General features: G+C 50.0%; 1 protein-coding gene across 1 annotated transcript in view; it reads right to left on the bottom strand.

The window, feature by feature from the left end:
- LOC119566600 (collagen alpha-1(VII) chain-like) overlaps positions 1-18910 on the bottom strand; it is a 110226-nt gene that overhangs the window by 18044 nt on the left and 73272 nt on the right. Inside the window, exons 31-34 of the mRNA XM_043520930.1 lie at positions 13198-13275; positions 10638-10691; positions 3019-3067; positions 741-749 (exon numbers count right to left, since the gene is read on the bottom strand). Coding sequence (XP_043376865.1) covers positions 741-749; positions 3019-3067; positions 10638-10691; positions 13198-13275 — 190 coding nt within the window. The remainder of the gene's footprint in view (positions 1-740; positions 750-3018; positions 3068-10637; positions 10692-13197; positions 13276-18910) is intronic.

Here is an 18910-nt window from a genome sequence, read left to right as displayed (position 1 = left end):
AGTTTTAGCGAATTGTTTATTTTGTATTAGTAAAGGATTTTAGTTATAATAATAATAAAATGTATATGTTAAGGGTATTTATAATTCAGGTTGTTGATTTTTATTTTTTTTATTTTTATGGTATATTAATTTGTTGTAATTTTTTTATTTTGATTAGTAAAACTGCAGACATGCAGCTATTTGGCCTTGCTTTTTAAGAGTCTTAAAAATTATTTTAGCTATGTGGTATTTGGTTTTTAGCTAGCAGTGGCTGGACACACAAAATGGCAGATGGCAGTAATGTCAAATTTAATTCTCCCATAGCACCACACCCCAGGTATGTGCTCTAACCACTAGGCTAAAAGTTATAGGGGATATGCCTCCTCCTGCACTTGCCTTCAGGAGAGGGGTTCCTGGCTGCAGATTGCTGTGAGAGGGGCAGGGCTCAGGACACACCCCTCTCATGAGCACCTCCCATTGGCTAGTATAGGCAGGGCACCACCTAGCATGCTGGTTTTCGTGGATCGTGTTCTAAGGTGCCTCTCTCTCCACATCATTGTATAGGAAGTGTAGACACCTAACTCAGACTTTGTGCATTCCAATGATTTTCTAGGTGCTTAAAAGTTAGGCATTACAACACCTAAGTCCTTTTGTGGATCTGGGCCCATGTCTTACTTGACTGTAAAACTCCACGTGTGTTCTCCAGGTTACATAAATGATAAAAAACTTACCACTGTTTATGGGCATTCGTCCCAACTCACCTGTACAAACTGCAAAGATAGGAAAGAAAGGGATTCATGAATAAAGCAAAAAAAAAAAAGATCAGGTAAGCTAAGGCATTGTGGGGTCAGAGGCAGGGTTGGGGTGGGCAAAGATTTTCCATCAAAACTTTTTTTTGACGGAAAAGGCAGATTTTCAACTAACTGAAAACTTTTCCATGAAAAGTCAAAATTTTCCATGGAGAAGAAAACAAAAATTGCAACCAGTTCCAGTTAGTCTTAATAAGACATGCCATTGAAAAGAAGTAAGGAATAAATGACTATGTCATGTGGCTTCCTTGGTACAGAGCCTGGATTAGGGACAGAGCTCACTGATTGGAACTGTGGTCCCTGGAACAGAGGGGAAGAGGAAACAAAGGAAAATGATGCTGGATTTGCAGCATGGTCTTAACTCTTATGAAAACCCACCAAGCTGCCCACCCAGCGATCCGGGGCTGGGGGAGCTACTGAGCTGGGGCTGGAGGTGCTCCAGCCTCACCACCTGCCCACCCAGCACTGGGGCTTGGGGTGCTCCAGCTATGCCACCCCCGTGCTGTGCTGGGGTTGGGGGCGTGCGGGAGGGCAGGTGGCCATGCAGGGGGGTGTGCTCCAGCGGGGAAGAGGGGGTGAAAGGGGAGGGATGTGGCCTTGGGCTGAGGGGGAGGGACTGGGGGCTAGCCTCCCGCAACAGTGCGTTCACCCGCCGCCCATGCCTGATTAGTAAGCAAGGCCTCCGACTTTGCTGAGATTCAGGGAATGGAACCCAGTTCGCGAACATGGCAGACCCATCCAGCCTTGCTGCATCTCAAAAGTTGTAAATGGCACAGTATTATTTACACCAGTTAGCAGAAGAGGTGAGTCTACAACTCATGGCCTCCTGGTTCACAATTCAGTGCACCTTTCACTTTGAGCCAAGTGCCACACCGGAGACTAGAACCAAAGTCACTTGGTGTCTACAGCCACTGCCTAGCCCAATAGGTCCGAGTGCCTGCCGTACCGGTGTTGAAATGGGGAAAGGAAGTGACATTCTGATACTTCAGTATGATTGGGGCCCTTCATTTTCAGTTTTTCTTTAATTTAATTTTTCCTGGGAAGTTATCGGTGTTTATTACGGTAACAACAAAAACAGGTGAAAATTGGTGGAAAAAACTATTAATAATTTTTCTGGGTAAATATCAGGACTTATTTTGGTGGATGGAAGGACAGGGGGAAAATGTATTCAGTGGATTAATACTTTGATGAATGGAATTCAGTATGGTTTGCTGCAGAACTAAAACAAACTCAAAACACAACGCCACTTCTGAGTGTAAGAAAACAATACACCTCTAATCCCCAAATAAATCTTCAGAGCTGGCGTGCGTGTCTATTTGCTTGTTGTGTGTATCTTCTAGACTAATACATAGCCTGACTTCAACAGGCAGCTTTGCATACACACACAGACTAATGTATTATCGTAATACATAGATCTCATGCAATGTATTGTATTTTCCTAATACAAGTTATTTTTTATATATTTGAATGATACAAGAGGAGGGTGAAAATCAGAAAAAAATGAATAATACTTTTTATAAAGCCTGGGATTTTTTTCACTAAAAATCGATTTAAACTTAAAACGAAGGGGCTTAAGTATGATTTATGGATTATCTCTCAGATCCTTCATTATCCAGAACTCTTTGTTGTTGAAACAGGGCCATGCTCCGTCTACGTCTATGAACCCCAGAGAACAGCATTTCCCGTGACGTTGGGGTAATGGGAGTGGTGCTATATCTTGAACTCCAAAGACCTGCATCATCATCATCATCATCATCATCATCATGACAGAGCGGCTGCCAAAAAGGAAATGCTTTGTATGTCCAGTTACTAAGAAGAGCGAGAAGATTGGCATGGGAGGAAGAGGTGATTTGGAGCCATCATCAGGTGTGTGCAATCACCCCCATGACCCTTACCCGTGGTACAATACCATCAGCCAGTGACAAGAGAACCGACATGGCAATACAGGACGGGCTTTGCTACTGAAGCCACATGAAAAGAATTGAAAAAACTGAGTGTTTAAAAGGAAAAATTATAGCTTGGGAAGGAGGTCAAGACTGCAGCAGAGCCCTCGTGCCCAGTGTGCGCTTGTATTCATCTAGGGGGCTGGACTGGTAATGCGTCGCTGTTTGCAGTTATTAGCTCCGCCAGGCAGGGCTGTGCTGGCATTCAAATTGCTCCAATTTAGACACCGACAGGCCTCCCGGCGGTGCCGCATCTCAGCAAATGGGGCTTCCTTCGGCTTACTTACCGCATTTGTCACTCATTTCACTCCTGACCACGTCCTTCACTTCTTCTTCCTGTGTTTGCAGCAAGCAAAGCTTGGGTTTAGAATTGGTTTCTATGGTGAGTGACCCCAGCACCTCCTCTTCCATTCCATGGCCCCCAGCTACCTGGGGCCTCTGACTCTGCCCCCTTGGCCAGTGGATGTAAATTACACCCACTTTACGCCTGCTGCCGGAGTGGTGGAAAGGGACCCTGGTGTCATTGAGAATCAGGTTCAGGGTGTGCAGCTTGTGGATAACTCGTCTAAAGCAATTTTGAAATACATTCGATTAGGCCTCTTTTATAACGTAACTAAATCTCTCTTCAGTGGCAGGTGTTGCGCTGCACAGGTGAGAATCTATGCAGACCTAAAGTCACATAAATGCCTGTTTCTTCCTCCAACACTATTTCATGATTAGAGGTAAAAACAACGAGGAGTCTTTGTGGCACCTTAGAGACTAACAAATTTATTTGGGCATAAGCTTTCGTGGGCTAGAACCCACCCAAATAAATTTCTTAGTCTCTAAGGTGCCACAAGGACTCCTCGTTGCTTTTGCTGATACAGACTAACATGGCTACCCCTCTGAAACATGATTAGAGGTCAACTTGTCAACTGCTGGAAATGGCCCACCTTGATTATCACTACAAAAGGTTTTTTCCTTCCCGCTCTCCTGCTGGTAATAGCTCACCTTACCTGATCACTCTCGTTACAGTATGTGTGTATGGTAACACCCACTGTTTCATGTTCTCTGTGTATATAAATCTCCCCACTGTATTTTCCACTGAATGCATCCGATGAAGTGAGCTGTAGCTCACGAAATCTTATGCTCAAATAAATATGTTAGTCTCTAAGGTGCCACAAGTCCTCCTTTTCTTTTTGCGGATACAGACTAGCACGGCTGCTACTCTGAAACCTATGATTAGAGGTGTTTGGTTTCTCAGGGTACGTCTACACTGCAGACAGGAGGTGTGACTCCAGCACATGGCAGCATACTCAAGCATAGAAAACTTGTGCCTCCCCATACTGGGGGGGGGGAGGGGGGCACAATCTAAAGGGGAGGACATGATTGCCCCATGTGTCTCCTCTACCCCACATCTACCTAAGCCTTGGGCCCAGCCCGGGGCCACTGCACTCTCACCCCAGCACGTTACCTGCCGGGGGGGCCTCTGTCCTCCTCCCACTGCACTACCCTCCCCACACCCAGCACGGCTGGGGTGGTGGCGTCAGTCCACTCCCTACCCAGGCCCAGCTGCCGTGGACAGGGGCTGAGTGAGCTGGAAATGTGCCGGGGGCGAGGAGGGGGACTCCGGCTCGCTCGGCCCCTGTCCTGGCAGCTGGGCCCGGGTGGGGAGTGGGCGGCCGGCACCTCCCCAGCCAGGCTGTCGCAGGCAGCTGCTGCACCGCACGGAGCAGCGACCCAAAGAGGCCAGCTTGAGCTGCGTGAGCAGCGGCTCCCTCCCACTCCCCGCCCAGGCCCGGCTGCCAGGGAGAACGGCTGAACCAGGGGCATAGCCACAGGTGGGCCTGGGTGGGCTGCGCTCCAGCCACTTAGCATCCAGGCCCACTTCACCAGCCCCGGCGCTCTGGCTCAGGGGCAGGGGCGGCGCGAGGGCGGGGGCTCGGGGCGGCACGAGGACCTGAGGTAAGTGGGGAAGCGGGATACCGGGAGGAAGCACGAGCAGGAGCATGTGAGAGGGGAGGGCTCCTGCCTCATACAGAGAACGAGGGGCGATCAGCAGGTTATCTCAAGTGCCTATATACAAATGCACAAAGCCTGGGAAACAAGCAGGGAGAACTGGAGGTCCTGGCAAAGTCAGGGAATTATGATGTGATTGGAATAACAGAGACTTGGTGGGATAACTCGCATGACTGGAGTTGGATGGAGTACTGTCATGGATGGGTATAAACTGTTCAGGAAGGACAGGCAGGGCGGAAAAGGTGGGGGAGTTGCACTGTATGTAAGGGAGCAGTATGACTGCTCAGAGCTCAAGTATGAAACTGCAGAAAAACCTGAGAGTCTCTGGATTAAGTTTAGAAGTGCGAGCAACAAGGGTGATGTAGTGGTGGGAGTCTGCTATAGACCACCGGACCAGGGGGATGAGGTGGACGAGGCTTTCTTCTGGCAACTCGCAGAAGCTACTAGATCACAGGCCCTGGTTCTCATGGGAGACTTCAATCATCCTGATATCTGCTGGGAGAGCAATACAGGGGTGCACAGACAATCCAGGAAGTTTTTGGAAAGTGTAGGGGACAATTTCCTGGTGCAAGTGCTGGAGGAACCAACTAGGGGTGGAGCTCTTCTTGACCTGCTGCTCACAAACCGGGAAGAATTAGTAGGGGAAGTAAAAGTGGATGGGAACCTGGGAGGCAGTGACCATGAGATGGTCGAGTTCAGGATCCTGACACAAGGAAGAAAGGAGAGCAGCAGAATACGGACCCTGGACTTCAGAAAAGCAGACTTTGACTCCCTCAGGGAACTGATGGGCAAGATCCCCTGGGAGAATAACATGAGGGGCAAAGGAGTCCAGGAGAGCTGGCTGTATTTTAGAATCCTTATTGAGGTTACAGGGACAAACCATCCCGATGTGTAGAAAGAATAGTAAATATGGCAGGCGACCACCTTGGCTTAACAGTGAAATTCTTGCTGATCTTAAACACAAAAAAGAGGCTTACAAGAAGTGGAAGATTGGACAAATGACCAGGGAGGAGTATATAAATATTGCTCGGGCATGTAGGAATGAAATCAGGAAGGCTAAATCACACCTGGAGTTGCAGCTAGCGAGGGATGTTAAGAGTAACAAGAAGGGTTTCTTCAGGTATGTTGGCAACAACAAAAAAGCCAAGGAAAGTGTGGGCCCCTTACTGAATGAGGGAGGCAACCTAGTGACAGAGGATGTGGAAAAAGCTAATGTACTCAATGCTTTTTTTGCCTCTGTCTTCACGAACAAGGTCAGCTCCCAGACTACTGCACTGGGCAGCATAGCATGGGGAGGAGGTGGCGAGCCCTCTGTGAAGGAAGAAGAGGTTCGGGACTATTTAGAAAAACTGGACGTGCACAAGTCCATGGGGCCGGATGCACTGCATCCGAGAGTGCTAAGGGAATTGGCGGATGTGATTGCAGAGCCATTGGCCATTATCTCTGAAAACTCACGGCAATCGGGGGAAGTCCTGGAAGACTGGAAAAAGGCTAATGTAGTGCCAATCTTTAAAAAAGGGAAGAAGGAGGATCCTGGGAACTACAGGCTGGTCAGCCTCACCTCAGTCCCCGGAAAAATCATGGAGCAGGTCCTCAAGGAATCAATTCTGAAGCACTTAGAGGAGAGGAAAGTGATCAGGAACAGTCAGCATGGATTCACCAAGGGCAAGTCATGCCTGACTAATCTAATTGCCTTCTATGATGAGATAACTGGTTCTGTGGATGAAGGGAAATCAGTGGACGTGTTATTCCTCGACTTTAGCAAAGCTTTTGACACGGTCTCCCACAGTATTCTTGTCAGCAAGTTAAAGAAGTATGGGCTGGATGGATGCACTACAAGGTGGATAGAAAGTTGGCTAGATTGTCGGGCTCAACGGGTAGTGATCAATGGCTCCATGTCTAGTTGGCAGCCGGTATCTAGCGGAGTGCCCCAAGGGTCGGTCCTGGGGCCGGTTTTGTTCAATATCTTCATTAATGATCTGGAGGATAGTGTGGATTGCACCCTCAGCAAGTTTGCGGATGACACTAAACTGGGAGGAGTGGTAGATACGCTGGAGGGTAGGAATAGGATACAGAGGGACCTAGACAAATTGGAGGATTGGGCCAAAAGAAATCTGATGAGGTTCAACAAGGACAAGTGCAGAGTCCTGCACTTAGGACGGAAGAATCCAATGCACTGCTACAGACTAGGAACCGAATGGCTAGGCAGCAGTTCTGCAGAGAAGGACCTAGGGGTGACAGTGGCCGAGAAGCTGGATATGAGTCAACAGTTTGCCCTTGTTGCCAAGAAGGCCAATGGCATTTTGGGGTGTATAAGTAGGGGCATTGCCAGCAGATCAAGGGACGTGATCGTTCCCCTCTATTCGACACTGGTGAGGCCTCATGTGGAGTACTGTGTCCAGTTTTGGGCCCCACACTACAAGAAGGATGTGGAGAAATTGCAGAGAGTCCAGCGAAGGGCAACAAAAATGATTAGGGGTCTGGAACACATGACTTATGAGGAGAGGCTGAGGGAACTGGGATTGTTTAGTCTACGGAAGAGAAGAATGAGGGGGGATTTGATAGCTGCTTTTAACTACCTGAAAGGTGGATCCAAAGAGGATGGATCTAGACTATTCTCAGTGATAGCAGATGACAGGACAAGGAGTAATGGTCTCAAGTTGCAGTGGGGGAGATTTAGGTTGGATATTAGGAAAAACTTTTTCACTAGGAGGATGGTGAAACACTGGAATGTGTTACCTAGGGAGGTGGTGGAATCCCCTTCCTTAGAAGTTTTTAAGGTCAGGCTTGACAAAGCCCTGGCTGGGATGATTTAGTTGGGATTGGTCCTGCTCTGAGCAGGGGGTTGGACTAGATGGCCTCCAGAGGTCCCTTCCAACTCTGTTATTCTATGATTCTATGAGGATGGGGGCTCGAGGGAAGGGGCGGTGCGAGGGCGGGGGCTCGGGGGAAGGGGCGGCGCGAGGGCGGGGGCTCGGGGGAAGGGTGACCAGACAGCAGGTGTGCAAAATCGGGACGGGGGTGGGGGGTAATAGGTGCCTATATCAGAAAAAGCCCCAAATATCGAGACTGTCCCTATAAAATAGGGACATCTGGTCACCCTACTTGGGAGAAGGGGCTGTGCGGGGGGTTGGAGCCATCGTTTTGGTGCCAGTGGTCCCCCCACTGTTAGGAAGCTTCCACTTCCCCTGCTTCACACCTGTCTGATCCAGAAGTCAGGCTGGGAACCTTAAGAGAACAGGCTCTCTGGTGAGATTTCTGATGCGTCCCGGTTCCAGGCGGGTCAGATAGAATCACAGAAGATTACGGTTGGAAGTGACCTCAGGAGGTATCTAGTCCAGGGGTTCTTAACCTTCTACTTTCTGAGGCCTCCCCCTCAAACACGCTATAAAAGTTCCTCGGCTCACCTGGGTCATAACATCCGGTTTTCTGCATATAAAAGTCAGGGAAGGCATTGAGGGGTAGCAAGCAGGACAGTTGCCCAGGGCCCCATGCACAGGGGGCCCCGTGAAGCTAAGTTGCTCAGGCTTTGGCTTCAGCTACCCGGTGGCGGAGCTCAGGGCCCCAGGCTTCAGCCCCATGCAGCAGGGCTTCAGCTTTCTGCCCTGGGCCCCAGTGAGTCTAACATGGGCCTGCTTGGTGGACCCCTTGAAACCTGTTTGAGGCCCCTCCCCAGGGGGCCCGGACCCCTGGTTGAGAACCACTGATCTAGTCCAACCCCCTGCTCAAAGCAGGACCAACCCCAACTAAATCATCCCAGCCAGGGCTTTGTCAAGCCGGGCCTTAAAAACCTCTAAGGATGGAGAGTCCACCTCCTCCCTAGGTAACCCATTCCAGTGCTTCACCACCCTCCTAATGAAATAGTTTTTCATAATATCCAAGAGCATCTTCTCTGTGTTCCAGCACCTCTGCCCCGTGCTGAAGCCACAGGCAACCATGGCAACAGACGTTATATATTTACAGGCTTTTCTATAGCGCTCGTCTCCCCAGTATGCGAATGCCTAGTGGAAATGAACGTATTAAACCTAACTGCACCCCTTTCATTTCCCTCATTTAACAGATGTGGAGACAGAGGCCCGGAGACATTAAGGGACCATCCCTAAAATCACACAGAGAACTGGTGGCAAAGACAGGGAGAGAACCCCATTCTCCTGCATCCCACCCCTGAGCCTTAACCACCAGACCCTCCTTCACCCAAGTCAAAATACAAAATAAACCAATCCTTTGGGAGCCTCACTCACTTTTCCAAGTGTCGCCAAAGTGTTCCCACCTATTCTTATTATACAGGTAGCCATCCTGATTCACTTCACCTTTGTTCCTCACTCTAAGCCAGGCCTAACCCATTGCTCCATGCACGTCATCCCCCGCTGATCTTAATGATTCTGTCTCATGATATGGGAAGGGACACCTCCTGTCACCTGAAAGTTCGGTTTCTCCTCATCATCTTGCTGTATCTTCATCTGGAGTTAATGGCGTTGTGGCTTCTGTTTTCTTTTGCCATCTCCCTTCTTGGGTGGCTTTGTCCATCATCTTCATTTCCTCAGTTCTTAGTCTCAGTTCCTTCCTGGCAGCTGTTTCTCTGCTGACTTACCTTCTCCTGCATGATTCCATGCCCAGCCGTAGTACCTGGGCGCCTTCCATGTAAAACCGATCAGCAATAGCAAAGCCCCTATTTGAACTTCATGGAGTCTCAGCTTCTTGCCACTTTTACAAAATAAACAGTCTGCCTGCGGTAGGGTTATGCTGTTGGTGGATTGGTGGCATGTAAGTTTGCTTTTGGGGTGGGGAGATAGGTGTCAGCATTGTGAATGTTATTCCTGTTACAAAAAGAACAGGAGGTCTTGTGGCACCTTAGAGACTAACAAATTTATTTGACAGGTTTCAGAGTAACAGCCGTGTTAGTCTGTATTCACAAAAAGAAAAGGAGTACTTGTGGCACCTTAGAGACTAACCAATTTATTTGAGCATAAGCTTTCGTGAGCTACAGCTCACTTCATCGGATTGAGCATAAGCTTTTGTGGGCTACAGCCCACTTCATCGGATGCATAGAATGGAACATACAGTAAGCAGATAAATATATATACATACAGAGAAGGGGGAAGTAGCCATATCAACTGTAAGAGGCTAATTAATTAAGATGAGCTATTATCAGCAGGAGAAAAAAACTTTTGTAGTGATAATCAAGATGGCCCATTTAGACAGTTGACAAGAAGGTGTGAGGATACTTAACAGGGGGAAATAGATAGCTCATCTTAATTAATTAGCCTCTTACAGTTGGTATGGCAACTTCCACCTTTTCATGTTCTCTGTCTGTATATATATATATCTACCTTCTTACTATATGTTCCATTCTGTGCATCCGATGAAGTGGGCTGTACCCCACGAAAGCTTATGCTCTAATAAATTTGTTAGTCTCTAAGGTGCCACAAGTCCTCCTGTTCTTTTTGCAGATACAGACTAACATGGCTTCTACTCCGATTCCTGTTACAGGGGACAGGTTTTGTCAAAGCCTCTTTCTGCAGCTCAAAACCAAGGGCACACTTCTGTCTCCTCATCGCTGTTGGACAGTCTTGTCCCACCCATGGAACTCCTACCGATGTCAACAAAAAGCAGAGGATCCACGCTGAGGATGGGAGAGGAGAAGTTTGCCCCAGTCCAGCACCCTCCGAGAGCAGAGCTGCGGTCTGCTTTGCTGTTACACTGCCCTCTGCATTCTCTCTGACTCAGCGTGCATCTAGCTGACATCTTATCAGCCGCTAATAGTCCACTGTAATGCACACTCGTCTCCTGGAGCCATTCGGAATGAATTTGCTCTGAGTGTCTCTGTCCTCCTCCATACCTCTTAGGCACCATTTGCCCTATTTTCTCTATTCTGGTTTGTGCAATAGGCTGTTGATAAAGTACTCACAGAAAGGCCAGGATCTCCTTTCTCTCCTTTCAGACCAGCTGGACCATTTTCTCCCTGTTAAAAACACTTAGGTAATTACAGAGGTTCAGCAGATTAGGCAGCAAATGTCTCCAACAGTAAATGCATCCTGAATGGAAAAAGATGCTAAAGAAAGAGGGGGAGGGACCACAAGGTTCAAATACAGTGTTTTCCCGTAAATTTAAGAGACACCAGAAAACAGGTCAGTAAACTGAAATTGCCAGATTCATCCCAATGCAGGAGAGGAGGGGATACATTAGGGGGATGGTTAAGTCTCCCTGATTCTGTGGACTGCACTTGCCCCAGCTTCCAAAGGAGCTATAGCAGCCCAGGGGCTGCTCTAACATATGCCGTTTGCATATGGTCTCTAAGGGACCATAGTCCAAATGAGAATCTGCTTTGCACTGATGGTCCACTCCCAGCTGCCTGAATGGACCTCCGACCCCTGATGTGCCCCCAGCTTTGTTCCAGATCTCCTCATGCCAGGTGAATTCTCAGCTAGCCAGCTAAAGACAAATTCTGGCTCTGTTGCATTATCTGAGTGGAGGAAAAGTTCTGGGTTGGGGATAGAATCTGGTCTCAAAACTGAGCTACTTTACACTCCTGTAATTCAAATGCCAGATAGAATTACATTCTGGTGGCATCGTAGTCACAATCTTGAGAACACAGTGCCAGCCCCCTCAAGGGAAACAACAAGCAGGATGGAGGATTTCTCTGCTCAATGCAGACAACTGTGCTGCAAAAGTTGCTCTGAGCCACTTCCAACCAAATCTGTTGATTAAAAATTGCTACGCTAAAAAGGGCACAAGGCGAGTTGTCCGAACGAGAGCCGCGATGGCCATTTTTCTGAATCTGTGACCACCTAACAGGGGCGAAAGCACTGGAACAAATTCCATCAGCTTCAAAGGCTAAACCTGTTAGGGGGGCAGAGCTGCCATGGCTACTCACTGCCGCAGCAAAACAGTGAGTCAGGGATGTCAACCCCTGCGGCAGATAAAACCTCTGCCAGAAATACGACTCGGTAGCAAAGATCTAAAGCTGGCTGAGGAGAGAGTATAAAGAGAGGGTGATTTCAGAATCGTTCAGACCTTTGCCAGTCAGTCCTCATGCTCTGCCACCGTACCCAATTCCTGGCCAGACTAATAGGCGTGAATGATTTACGCTGCTTGTCTCTTGCCTCGTTTTGCCTTCCGTCTGGCTAACTTCGTTACTGGAGTATGGGCAATTTTATGCATTTGACTTGCTTGCAGAATAACATAAAACCCTTCAGTTCTTGCATCTGCTGCTTTTTTTAGGTTGCCTGGCCGAGACATAATTTCCCTCTCACTAGCAATGCAAATAGAGAGAGCAAAGATGGTCAAAAACGGGAGCTTAAAGTTAGACTGATTCCATATTCAGACCTGTAAATAAGTGGCCAGGTTTTCTGTAGCGAGCGAAATCAGCAGCTTGCAGGGTGATCTGCCCTCTGGCAAATCAGACCACTTACTTAGAGGCGAAAACACGGGCTCAGAATCCTAACTTTAGGCTCCCATTTTTGAAAGTCTTGGCCCTGGCTTTTTCAGCTAGATTAGCTGGGTGAAATGAGCTCTGCCTAGCTAGCTAGTCAAGTGATCTCTGGAACCCTCAGAGGATATAGGAGCGCATTATTTAATTGGACTGCATAACCCTCTCCAGTCAATTAAAAGGGGGAGGCTGTGAAGGAGGGTGGGCCCCAAATACGATGTTTCCCAAAGAAGTGTGACAAACATGGTTGGCGGTGAGGGTTGGCACATTGCAAATGCCTAACACAGACAGGCAGTCTAGCCAGGATTGTGCTGCAGAGCCCAGATCACTGGCCCTGAGGGGGTGTCTATCCTGGAGCTGGAGGTGTAATTTCCAGACATGCTGGCTGTGATGGAACTAGTGTGCTAACAAGAGAAGTATAGCTGCAGCGGTGAGAACAGTGGGATGGGCTAGCCACTCGAGTATGCACCTAGGATTTCAGTCGGGATTAGATTCGGGTTGGGTAGCCCCGTCTGCTGCTTACACCACTGCTATTCTCAGGGTGCTAGCAGAATGCCGGCACTCTGGCTCAACACGCTGTCTGTACACAGAGCAGTGACATTCCACAAGGCCAGCAAATCAAACCCAAAGTCGACAGCCTTCACCCAAGATCTGATCGGATGGACTTTTCTCCTGAGCCAACAGGGGGAACGATACTAACAAACCCTGCTCCCAGAGCTCAGCTGAACGTTGGCCTGACCCTCTGTGTATTGAAGCCAGTGGACGCCTTTCTGCAGAGTTCAGTGAAAGTCGGCTCACACTCATTATCATGGCAGAGCATGGAACTGAATCTAGATGTCCCGATCCTCAGTCCAGTGGCCTATTATTATTTCAGTATTTGTATTACTGAAATACCTAGGAGCACCAGTCACGGACCAGGGCCACCACTGTGCTAGGCACTGTACAAACACAGAACACAAAAAAAGTTCCCTTCCATAACCACCCCGACCCCAGCTTCAGCTTCGTTTTCTAAGCTAACTGAGCAGTTCTCTGTACTCACCTTTTCTCCTTTGTTGCCAGGAGTACCTGGAGGACCCCTGAGGCAGAGCTGAGGTCTTCCTCTTCTACCTCTTGTACCCTAAAACATATATCAAAAAGGATCATTCTAGTCTATGTGATTGGCCAACTTCCACAGATGTCCCCCCAAATCCTATTCTCGGCATAGCAAGACTTCAGACATCAAAGGCAACTTGGGCAAACATCTGGAGTTCAGGTGCTGCCAAAATACTTCCCCTTCCATCAAACGTATCAGTTTATGCTTCAGCCCCAGTACCTGGCTCATCCCCAGCAAATAAGAACCCCAGGGGACAGCAAGCTGAGCATCTCTTTAGAGTTTCCTCTGAGTCATCCCAGCAGGAGGGTGAGCTTTGCTCCTTCTGGGCCCTTCAGCAGCCAAGGATGTCAGCCCCCCATACCCATGACTCTCAAGCAATCAGCCATTGCCCCCCTCTCCTCTTGGGAGCACCCTCCTAGAGGACAACTCCCCCTAACCCTGTCCTTGGGGGTTCTCCAGGGAGGACCCAATTCCTGTCCTCCATCCAGTGTGGCCCAGGATCAACCTCTTGCTTTCTTTTCCAAGTGAGGCTGATAAGAGTTTGTTGAGTCCTGTCTCTGTTGGAAAAGGTCACCTGCTTTCACACACAGGGGCAGCAGTCGTTCGTCGTCGTCCCCCGCACACCCCCGCCCTGTCTCCTTTCTGCCACTAATTTAAGAACCACCGTCTCGGTGGGAGGAAGAGGGCTCCTGGGGCTTTGACGGCTGCAGCTCCCTCCCACACGGGCATCTGGAGGGCCTCGGTGCTGTTCCTGAGGCCTTTATCTTTTAATGTAGGGGAAACACAGGGAGCAGTGTGGGTGGGGAAGGCAGCGTCTCATGTGCGCTCTTTAATCAGTGCCAAAGCTGGCATCACTAATGATCTCTTACACAGCTTTTTTGGCGGGTGTCACTTGTACTGCTAATAGAAAAGATCCAGCCTGTTTAAACATACATGAGGGTATCTCTTGCTTTCAGTTCCTTACGCCCTCTCAGCTGCTTTTAAACAGTTTTCATCTCCAGGGACGGCAGAGAAAGGGAACAGGGCAGGACTGCCAGAAGCTCCCAAGAAGTGGGGACCCCGCCCCTTACCCCGCCTCTTCCCCTGAGGCCCCACCTCCTACTCCACTTCTTCCCACACAGCCCTGCCCTCACCGCGCCTCCTTCCCCAGAGGCCCTGCCCCCCCTTCGCCTCTTCCCCCCGGAGGTCCGGTGCCTGCTCCACCTCTCCCCCCAAGGCCCTGCCCGCTGCTCGTTCTTCTCCATCCCCTCACCACCCTCAGTCACCCTTAAGGCAGGAAAAGGTGGGAGGGCAAAAGTGGGAGGGCCATGGCCCCCTGGTCTCCCCTGTTCTGGCACTCCTGGAACAGGGTCTCTGATGATGACCCAGGTGCTCCTCTGCATCAGTCACCTGGTTAAACTCTGGATCCTGACCCCCCTTGGGGAGCTCATCTTTCGAATGCCGGCAGAGGATTCACGCAGCTGTGTCTATTTGGGACGAGGGTTCTGTGGGAGCCCCTCGTATGATCGGGGCCTGTCAGCGGGGACCAGTGCACAAGAAATGGCTAAACCCTTTAACACAGACTGGGCACTAATTCTGCCTTCTGTAGGTACAAATCTCCCCTTGACTTCAATGGCAGATCTGTCCGAGCAAGGACGGCAGGATCAGGCACACTGCAGTGAATCCAGGGCTGGATGCATCAGGCATCAGCTACATAGTACAAACGGTGTGGCACTGGGGAACAGAACCAAGGTCTCATCTCCATCATTATAGGCCTCTAGCACTTGAACTGCGAGAGATTCTCCATTAGCTGGCAATACAGATTTAAGGTGTATAATCTCTGCAGGTGAGTGGTGGGTCTGGACACGAGCCAAGAACATTGCAACTGGGGCTGGATGCGGAGTGCACACAGAGACACCGGGATGCAGTGGCTGCAGCTTTCTCTCACTAGCCTTTGCTTGTGCCGACCGCCCTGATCCCACTCTCTCTGTGGCTTGGGCCTGCCTCTGTTCCAATTAACTCCGAGCAGCCCCAGGAACAAACAACAGCAGAGGCTACTTCTCTTAGGGTTCCCAAAGCTCCCAGATTGGCTGGGAGTCTCCCAGAAAGGGCCTCGATCTCCTGGTCCCTACTGAAGCCCATCCAGGAGATGTCCGGTGGGTGGCGCAGTGGGGCTAAGGCAGGCTCCCTACCTGCCCTAGCTCCGCGTGGCTTCCAGGAAGCTGTGACGGGTCCCTCTAGCTCCTAGGTGCAGGGGGGGCCAGGGGGTCTCTGCGCGGTGCCCCCGCCCCGAGCGCCAACTTCACAGCTCCAATTGGCCAGGAACCGCAGCCAATGGGAACTGCGGGGGCAGTGCCTGTAGGCAGGGGCAACATGCAGAGCTGCCTGGACACCCCTGAGCCTAGGAGCCGGACATGCCAGTCACTTCCTGGAGCCGCCTGAGGTAAGTGCTGCCCAGCCGGAGCCTGCACCCTGAACCCCCGCACTGTGCCCCAACCCCCTGCCCCATCCCTGAGCCCCCTCCCACACCCAAACACCCTCTCACACCCCAACCTCCTGCCCCAGGCTCAGCCTGGAGCCCCCTCCCACACTCTGAACCCCTCGGATCCACCCCCCAGCCCACAGACCCCAATCCCTCCCACACCCCAATCCCCTGCCCCAGCCTGGTGAAAGTGAGTGAGGGTGAGGGAGAGCGAGCGATAGAGGGAGGGGGGGATGGAGTGAGCGGGGGTGGGGCCTCGGAGAAGGGGCGGGGCAGGGACAGGGCCTCGGGGAAGGGGCGGGCAAGGGTGTTTGGGTTTGTGCGATTAGACAGTTGGCAGCCCTAGCTCCTCTACGGAAGAAGCCAAGCGCAGCACTCTTGCAAAGCAGCGCTGAGTACCGTGGTGGGCTGCTTCAGAAGCAATGGAGGGGATTCTGGGCTGCGCACTCTTCACAAAGGCGCAGAAATTAGAGGTGGAAGACATTATATGATGAGTGGAACTAGAGTGCCCAGTTTCAGGAGGGGCCCAATTTCGGGTTGCACCAGTGGGCCAGCAAGCCAAGCCCAGCCAGGTTCCTTACACAGAAATTGTAGAAGCAGAAGCTAAGCATGTAACACTAGCCACCCCGCAGGCTTCACAAAGATCTCTTTCCCACGGCTTGGCCTGCCTGCCACGTCGCTTTTTGCTAATGAAACAGAAAACACTGGTCATCTGATTCACCCCCCATCCTCCAAACACAGGTCTCCGCAGCCAGCTACAAGACAGGCCTGTACTAAGAGCAGTGCTCACCCGGGCCCCTGATCCTGCAACTCATGGTGCGTGTGGGCAGACACCAGCCGCAACGTGAGTGCCAGGGTCTACCCATGCACAGCCAGTTCCAGGATCAGGGCCCGGGCTTTCTGCAGAGAGAGCGCCACAGAACGTTTGGCACGCCAAATGAGGCGGATGAAGCCTCACCAATGGGAAGAGAAGAAGACAAGGAGATAGTGAACCAGTGTGTGATACCATAGAGGCGATACGGACACTGGTGCGATTGCTGCTGGAACACTGCGTCCAGTTCTGGTGTCCACAATTCAAGATGGAGGCTGATAAATTGGAGCGGGTCCAGCAAAGAGCCAGTAAAATGATTAAAGGATTGGAAAACCGGCCTTATGGTGATAGACTCAAGGAGCTCAATCTATTTAGTTTAACAAAGAGAAGGTTAAGGAGTGACTTGATTGCCGCCTGTAAGGACCTACATGGGGAACAAATATTTAATAATGGGCTCTTCAATCTAGCAGAAAAAGGTATAACACAGTCCAAAGGCTGGAAGTTGAAGCTAGACAAATTCAGACTGGAAATAAGGTGCAAGTTCATATCAGTGAGGGTAATTAACCATTGGTACAGATGGATGTGGTGGATTCTCGATCACTGCACATTTTTAAATCAAGGTCTGCTCTAGTTCAAACAGTAATTAATTCAGGGAAGTCCTATGGCCTGTGTTATACAAGAGCTCAGACTAGATGATCAAAACGGTCCCTCCTGGCTTTATAATCTATGAATCCCTATGGAAGCACAAAGCATGGAACGACATTACAAACACACTGACGTTTACTACTTGACATGGACCCTGTCCTGAATTCATGGGAACAGGATCTGACCCAGTGTTTCCAATGACTATGTATCTATGCAGGCTGCACGGAACTACCGCAATCATGCTAAATTTCAACGTAGGTCACTGCTCTAATGGCTCTGGGGCAGAGGTGGTTTTCCCATGTGAAGGGACCAGAAATCTTCATGAGGTTCTCCTGCTAGAACTCCCCAGGGAAGCATCTTCTCAGCAGGGAGGAATTGAGAGCTGGCAGGAGGTTAGGCCTCCCAACTCCACAGATCCAGGGGATCCATGAGGAAAGGGAACCCCATAATTCATGGCAGCAGGAACAGGCCTGTCAGCGTTGGCTCCCATGCCACGCTGCTCTGCTGTCCGTTTCGCCATGCAGCATAGCTCCTTTGTAGCAGCTGGGGATAGCATCCTACAGGAGGTGAAGCTGCTTTGGGAATCTTTAACTCCAGACGGGACTGCCAGGTGGAAATCCATGGGGCTGAATAAAAGTTCCGGCCTGTGTGAATAGCCAAGGCCATTGTGCTACCTTCTTCTGTGCTCAGCCAAGCTCTGGGACACTTCTTCTGCATGGAGTAGTGCTCTGAAGGGAGTTGAGCCTGAGTGAGGTCCCCTCTGCCTGCATAAGCTGAAGGGACAATCTGGGACACCAGGCTCAAATTCTGCAACCTCTCTAAAACACATGGAGCCATGCACTGGCATAACAGAGAGCAAGATTTGGGCCTGTGAACGTGCCAAAGCTAACTGCACGCCACCTATTGCAGAAAAAAAGTGCTAATGAACGTTAGGATAGCACCACTGGACAAGTGTTATTCCCATTGTAAACTCCTCTTCTTGGGGTTTTAGAACTTGGATGGGAACCTTGATCTGGACTGGATCTGGACTGATAAAACTGAGTGTGGATTTTAACTAAGGAGAGCAAAAAAGGAAGTTACACCTCATAAGCCAGATGACTCCAAATGTGCTTCCTACTGCACCACTGGGGTCAGTTTCTGCATCATGCTCTTCCATAGCGGTTTGGTGTTTGCTACAGTAAGGGACGATATAGGCCCATCTTTAGTACCAAAGATACTTCAGCAAATGAAGGCCTGTTACTTTGTCTGAGCTTCTGCATCACAGAGTAGATCAGGCCCCTCTTTTATAGTATCTCCAAGTACATGCTTAAGCTATCCAACCGGACAATTACCATAATGAACGCAAGCTAGAATTAGTTGTGTTCACCTCATTTGCCCGTATCTAGTTGTCTCCTCTCTAGGGGCATGATCGCCCACTGCCCTGCACCTTGCATCAGCACCTACACACCTGTGCCAAAGTGGGCATAAAGCTCTACCAGCATTTCATACCCCACTCACTTTGTACAGACTTAAATGATGACACATGGTACAGGGCCGTGGAAAAACCAGGCTGCAGATCCATGCACGCTGCACTAAAGACATATTCACTGCCTTTGTGTAGTCCAAGATAGGTGTCCAGTGGAAGCCAGGAGAGCACTATCTTGTGATTAATTATTGCTCATTTCAAACAGTGGATTTGGAAGCATTCTTTGCATCCCATGCTCAAACAGAAGCCAGCAGGAACTTGTTCCATTGGAAGTCGT

Source organism: Chelonia mydas, chromosome 1 (assembly GCF_015237465.2).
Source record: "Chelonia mydas isolate rCheMyd1 chromosome 1, rCheMyd1.pri.v2, whole genome shotgun sequence".
In the NCBI taxonomy this organism is placed as follows: Eukaryota; Metazoa; Chordata; order Testudines; family Cheloniidae; genus Chelonia; species Chelonia mydas.
Note: the sequence above shows the minus strand (reverse complement) of the source record. Positions and strands in the feature narration are given on the sequence as shown.